Source organism: Salvelinus sp. IW2-2015, unplaced genomic scaffold (genome assembly GCF_002910315.2).
Source record: "Salvelinus sp. IW2-2015 unplaced genomic scaffold, ASM291031v2 Un_scaffold1015, whole genome shotgun sequence".
NCBI classification, from domain to species: domain Eukaryota; kingdom Metazoa; phylum Chordata; class Actinopteri; order Salmoniformes; family Salmonidae; genus Salvelinus; species Salvelinus sp. IW2-2015.
The window spans coordinates 270,467-277,190 of record NW_019942688.1 but is presented as its reverse complement, the minus strand read 5'-3'; the positions used below and the strand labels follow the sequence as shown (position 1 = coordinate 277,190).

General features: G+C 39.6%; 1 protein-coding gene across 2 annotated transcripts in view; it reads right to left on the bottom strand.

The window, feature by feature from the left end:
• Nucleotides 1–1,254: 1,254 nt before the first annotated feature.
• LOC112069453 (uncharacterized) overlaps nt 1,255–6,724 on the bottom strand; it is a 22,903-nt gene continuing 17,433 nt past the window's right edge. The window contains exons 2-5 of one of the 2 annotated variants that reach the window (XM_024136798.2): nt 2,471–2,599; nt 2,288–2,365; nt 2,066–2,185; nt 1,255–1,881 (exon numbers count right to left, since the gene is read on the bottom strand). In XM_024136798.2, coding sequence (XP_023992566.2) covers nt 1,594–1,881; nt 2,066–2,185; nt 2,288–2,365; nt 2,471–2,599 — 615 coding nt within the window. In that variant the 3' untranslated portion in view covers nt 1,255–1,593. The remainder of the gene's footprint in view (nt 1,882–2,065; nt 2,186–2,287; nt 2,366–2,470; nt 2,600–6,724) is intronic. The other variant, XM_024136799.2, reaches the window with a different exon arrangement.

Sequence of the window (6,724 nt, the reverse complement as noted above, 5' to 3'; positions counted from 1 at the left end):
AATCATATGTATGCAATAAATGTATGCTTTTTTGTATCACAACCAGGACCCCACCACCAGACTGGAAGATAATGGTGGCGCAAGGCCAAGGGGAGTTACTCATATACATACAAGGGAGTGACTATATAATATGTTATGTAAAGAAGGAAAACTAGACAGAGCTCTGTGATGGGAAGGGGGTTTGTTCCATGGAATTGCTTGGCTCTGTTACTTTGTAATGAAGTCTAATTGAATTTACAAGTTCCGGTATCTGTGAAATATTTTGAGTCAATATTCCACAACATAAACTAACAAAATGTGGAAAAAGTCAAAGGGTCTGAATACTTTCCGAAGGCACTGTATATAGACTATACTACCTGATGACATTTACTATACACTTTCTTTTACAGTAACTGTATACATTTTACAGTAATATCCCTTTCATACACATACCAAAATCCCACTAATTTACCATGCCTGCATTTTTATACCAGCTTTTAGTTTTTCTAACCAGGTTTCCTGCTAACATTTTTATGCGAGGAAAGTAAATGTCGGATAAAAAAATGTCAAGACAGGCTTGATGGAAACAACTAATTTGTCGGTAAACTTTCCAAATGTCGACAAAACAAAATACTCTAGACAAGATGGGATCGTTGTTTGTCAAATTAATTATGTGGGAAATGGCAGTGGAAACTCTTATGTGCAAATATTGATATAACAACCCTCATATGGAAGTAAACTTGGAGTCACGTGATGACATGGTGTGGTCCTACGACTCAGAAAAGCATGTAGTTTATTAGGCTACAGATGAAATAAGTTATGATGAACTTTACAGGGTGCTGAAAGTGTGATGGGCTTTATGCTCTTTTCCAATAAATCCCGAGGGTCTTATTCTGGTGACATGATGATCGATGCTTGGCTGCCGTTTGACAAACAAAACTGATCTGTCTCTTTTGTCAATAAGAATCTCATCATGTAGGCACTGTATCTGCGATAGGTATTGGCATGTACGCTCTGAGTGGGTACATTCGTTATATAACTCAACACGTTTAGTGACAAAACCATCAGTAGAGTTGAAAATGCAATGGATTTAAAAAAAAAACTTGTATGTTTTATTCTGTACATGGTAATTTTACTACAAAAGTAATTTTTATGTGCATTGCATCCTAACGCACAGACTTTTATCAGCAACAAGTCAATTTGATGGAAACATGTCCGGTGMGAAAATGTGCATATTTTTTTTACGTGCATTTTAGAATATTCACGTCTGTCGCCAGTTGAATGGAAACCTAGCTTATGAAAGGTGTAGAAAGCATGGAAAATAAAAAACACCTAAAGACCTAGTCATGGTTCCTGCATTTTCACAGACCCTGTAAACAAAATACAGGAATGAATCTGTGTGAATGTTTCTCTTTGCTTTTTTGCAGGTAAATGAATTAACACTTCATTGTTTAACCGCTCCCTAATTTGAAATGCAAACAGCCCCCATGGTTTAAAAACACTCTCCACCCCTCTGATTTTGCCAGTTACCCACTGATATGTATAAAGGGGTATACCTGCAAGAAAAGTGGTAAATAAATGCTTGGTGCGGTGAGCTCGGCCGCATCTGTCCTCTCATTTCAGGTCTCCGTGTCTTTCAGCCAGGGACATGTAGCACTCCTTCAGGCTGTCCACAAACACCTTCAGTTCACACTGTCTCCGCCTCCTTTTCATGGCCTTTGTGCTCCTGCTTCTCTCCTTTCTCTCTCGTCCCTGCTGTTTCCCACTGTCCAACCTCTCCCCTCCCTCCGTGGTCCCTCTGTTCTCCTCCGTCCTCTCTTTCTCCTCCACCGTTTCTCCTCCTGGCTTCTTCTTCTTTCTCCTCTGATGCTGATGGGTTGTGTGCTGTTCTTGTGAACTCCTCTGGGCGTTGAGAAACCAGAACATTGACAACACAATAATAATATGGTCAATCAATATCTATGGTCAGGAATAATACAGTGATTCGATGTAAGGAGAGAATCTCAACATGCATAAGAAAGACATTCTGTAAGTGTAGTTGGTTTAATGGTTGGTAACGTTAGTTCTACTAATGAATGGATCTCACCTGTTTTCTAGGACAGTAGCGGCCCAGTGAGCACAGGATTTCTCTCTTGAGCCTCTCTAGCTTAAAGAGCCTAATGAGTATGGTATGGCTACACGTCATGTTGTAAATAGACTGTCTCTCCTACAAAAACAATGTGACCAGAGCAATGATTTAGATGGAAGGAAGTCAAGAGTAGATTTTTCGAAGAAACGGTGGATTGTTCAGAATGTTGTAAATACTCACGTTATCCTTCTCACATTCAGGCATTTTCATTGGGTAGCTTTCATTAGACACTTTTAATGATTCAGGGATGTTGTTCTCCTAGGAGTGAGAGCAGAGATCTCAGTTTAACACAGTTTAAAATCCATAACCTCTATTGATATCTCAATGGCAACATGAAAACGCATTGTCCATCGTGTTACTTACAAGGTTCTGAAGGAGCAGGGAGATGACAGACTCGTAGTCCTCAGCGATCTCTCTCATAGTCCGGTTGCTGTCACAAGACAACACCAGAGGTAGCAGCATGAGAGAAAAGACAGAGGTGCCAAGAAGATGCTGTGTGTGTGTGTGTGGGTGTGAGAGAGAGAGAGACATACAGAGAGACAAATAGAGAGAGAGACAGAGAGACAGAAAGGTGTACAAAAATCAGTCTTGTAGCATTATTCACACCAGTTAAAATAAGACGTTTTTGTCTTGATCTATTCATACTTTACCGATCCAGGTGAGTGCCATTGAGTTCTCTTTTTTTTTTTTTACAAGGGATCTCTGGTCTGGCAGTAGCCTAGCCTACTGTGGAACTACAGACGGATGGTCGCATGTTTTCTGAATTCATGTTTTCTGAATTATAAAAAAAATATGCCAAAACACCTTTGTTTGCTTACACAAAAGCCTAGACTAGAGCATAATAATACTAGGCTATTTTGTCAGGACTGCTTTCAACAATATCAGCGTTCTCTGGAAAATAATGAACTCTGTGGAATGTGTGTTCCACGACGAACTAGCGGAGTGGAACTGACCTTCCACAGTGTTGAAATTATTTTCCAGAGAATGTATAGAGCCATGAGTTGATTATCCCTTTTATACCATGGCTATAATTTAACACATTTGCCACAAAAAAAATGTGTTCATTTGCCAGTATACATTTTTCAACATCCACTGAAGTAGCTAGCAAGTTTACTAGATAGCTACAGTAGTTGCAGTTGGTAACCAAACAGACTTGCTAGATAAGCTAACCAAACAGTCCTAGCTTGCTATTATGAAAATCGAATTCAACAATACTAATACTGTTTTCAAATTGACTTCTGCTTTCAAAATCTGCTCAAACAAAACATGTAAAAATTAACTAAAGCCATTGAATTATACCGTGCAAATATACCGTGATTTTATAGGAAATTATACAATCGGTTGGTCTAATCCTGAATGCTGATTGGTTAAAACCGCATTCCAGCCGGTGTCTATTCCACAAGTTACCACCGGCTAAATCTATGATGTTGAAATGCCTATTTACTCTGTTCCATCTGACTGCGCAATCCACTGTCTCATRAGCCCATTTAGTTTTTAACAGTGGAGATTTGTATAAACCTTGTTGTCTGTCTCTCTGACATTTGCAATATTGTTTTAATATTCAAATTCGATCTSCAGCTGTTGCATAGTAATGAACGTGTCGGGAGTCAGGATGCGACTTTTCTCAGCCAGTCAAAATCATCAATCGGCATAATTTTTTTTCCGGAGGCTGCAATCTTTCCAGCTTCCGTTTGAAGTGATTGTGTTAGCTGTGTTGTTGGCTAGCTCTTCTGAACAACACTGTCCTGACAAGAGAGCACATTTTCTATGCCAGGTGAAATCTCACATCATTAGCTCCTTGTTATGGATGTATCCAAATAAATATCACTAGAAAACAGTTTAAACAAACGCAAATACTTTGTTGTTATTCTGGCTGCACTGTTAGACATGACTGTAAATTAGCCATAGTTGGCTAGCTAGGCAGCAAGGGATAAGAACGTTGCCAGCCAGTCTGGCAATAGAGCATTTAGAACGAACACCTGGATTGTGTCCATAGAAACAGATTAAATTGACAACAACTGGGTCGCGTCTCTGGCAACCGAACCAATAGAACGAACGACGAGCCGGCATGGGTAGTAACCCTAGATATGGGTCAGGGACTATATCTTGTGGAAGGATGAAATAGTATGAATAAATTCATCAAAATAAAGTTTTTACCGAAAATATGTAAATCATTTACATTTTAGTAATTTAGCAGAAGCTCTTATCCATATGGCCAATATACCAAGGCCAAGGGCTGGTCTTATGCACGACGCAACGCAGAGCCGTGGTATATTGGCCATATAGTATCATAAACCCCCTAGGTGCCTTATTGCTATTATAAAGTGGTAACCAACGTAATTAGAGCAGTAAAAATAAATGTTTTGTCATACCCGTGGTATACGCGCTGATATACTACGAATGTCAGCCAATCAGCATTGATTATATTATGGTGTTTATAATTCTGTACGTCATAACTGAACTTTGGCTAGATATGCAGTCGTCTATTGTTTCTAACCTACCATTTGTAGGCTACTTGGTTCATATTCACAAAAAGGTGCCACTCCCACCACATTTACAAAAGTTGTCATAAATTGTAGTGTTTCTCACTGAAACCCCTTCTGTAGATTCTTAGCTATAAGCCTAAAATTCCCCGGGCTTGTTTCTCTATCAATCTCCATGCATGGCTGGCGGACAGCAAGACATGACCTTTAAAGGCCCAGTGCAGTCAAAAAAGGGAATTACCTGTGTTTTATATATATATGTGTTTTATATGTGTTTTATATAAATATTCCTGTGTCCACATGATGAGGTTGGAACAATACTGTGAAATTGTGAAAATTATGATAATGCCCTTTTAGTGTAAGAGATGTTTGAAAAGACCTGAAATGTCAGCCTGTTTGGTGGGATGGAGTTTTGGCCTGCCTGATGACATCACCAGGTGATCAATTACTTAATAGACCAATAAGAAAGAGTTCCAAATAGGGCTGGGCGATATGGCCTTACAATCATCAAACATTTTTACACGGGCGATTCACAATATATAGATTTTGTTTCAATGTTTTCTCTAAATAAGCTTTTTTGCACGATTAAAAAAGGTCAATACACTGCATGTAAAATTATACCTAACCTGACTATAAGCCTTCCACAACCATAAGGTAAAATAATTAAATTATCAAAATAGTTTAACCTGCTTTTTTGAATGAATCACTGATCTGGKTTTCAAGTCTGTCTATGAAAAATCTATGTTTGATAACAATTTAACCAGAACGATGCACAACGCACATCCACGAAAAACAATGACCAACTTCTTGTAGCAGGCGTTATAAAAAATGAACACAGGTCTCAAACAATCTCTCAAACAATCTCTCAATGTGCTAGTGAGTAGCCAGCTTATCTTTAAATATAAAGTCTAGCCAACTTGGATCTATTCTGAATAAAAATATAAAAACGCATTATGCAACAATTTAAAAGATTTTACTGAGTTACATTTCATATAAGGAAATCAGTCAATTGAAATAAATTCATTAGGCCTGATTCTATGAATTTCACATGACAGGGAATACAGATTTGCATCTGTGGGTCACAGATACCTCAGAAAAAAAAGGTTGTGGCGTGGATCAGAAAACCAGTCAGTATCTGGTGTGACCACCATTTGCCTCATGCAGCACGACACATCTCCTTCACATAGAGTTGATCAGGCTGTTGATTGTGGCCTGTGGAATGTTGTCCCACTCCTCATCAATGGCTGTGCGAATTTGCTGGATATTGGCTGGAACTGGAACACGCTGTCATACACATCGATCCAGAGCATCCCAAACATGCTCAATGGGTGACATGTCTGGTGAGTATGCAGGCCATGGAAGAAGTGCGACATTTTCAGCTTCCAGGAAGAAGAGGGACATTTTCAGCTTCCAGGAAGAAGAGGGACATTTTCAGCTTCCAGGAAGAAGAGGGACATTTTCAGCTTCCAGGAAGAAGAGGGACATTTTCAGCTTCCAGGAAGAAGTGCGACATTTTCAGCTTCCAGGAACTGTGTACAGATATTTGTGACATGGGGCCGTTCATTATCATGCTGAAACATGAGATGATGGAGGAAGATGAATGGCACGACAATGGGCCTCAGGATCTCGTCCCGGTTTCTCTGACCATTTAAATTGCCATCGATGAAATGCAATTGTGTTCATTGTCTGTAGCTTATGCCTGCCCATACCATAGCCCCACTGCCACCATGGGGCACGGTTTTCACAACGTTGACATGAGCAAACCGCTCACCCACACGACGCCATACACGTGGTCGATTGGTTATGTGGCCGATTGGACATACTGCCAAATTCTCTGAAGTGACTTTGGAGGTGCCTTATTGTAGAGAACTGAACATTAAATTCTCTGGCAACAGCTCTGGTGGACATTCCTGCAGTCAGCATGCCAGTTGCACACTCCCTCAAAACTTGAAACTTGAATCTGTGGCATTGTGTTGTGTGACAAAACTGCACATTTTAGAGTGGCCTTTAATTTTCCCAAGATGCTTATTTCACAGAATGAGAACAAGTTGCAAATTCCTGACATAAATGAGTCTTTGTATGCTCATTGCACATTTCTAAATCACAGACTAGACATCTGGCACATGACAGTCTG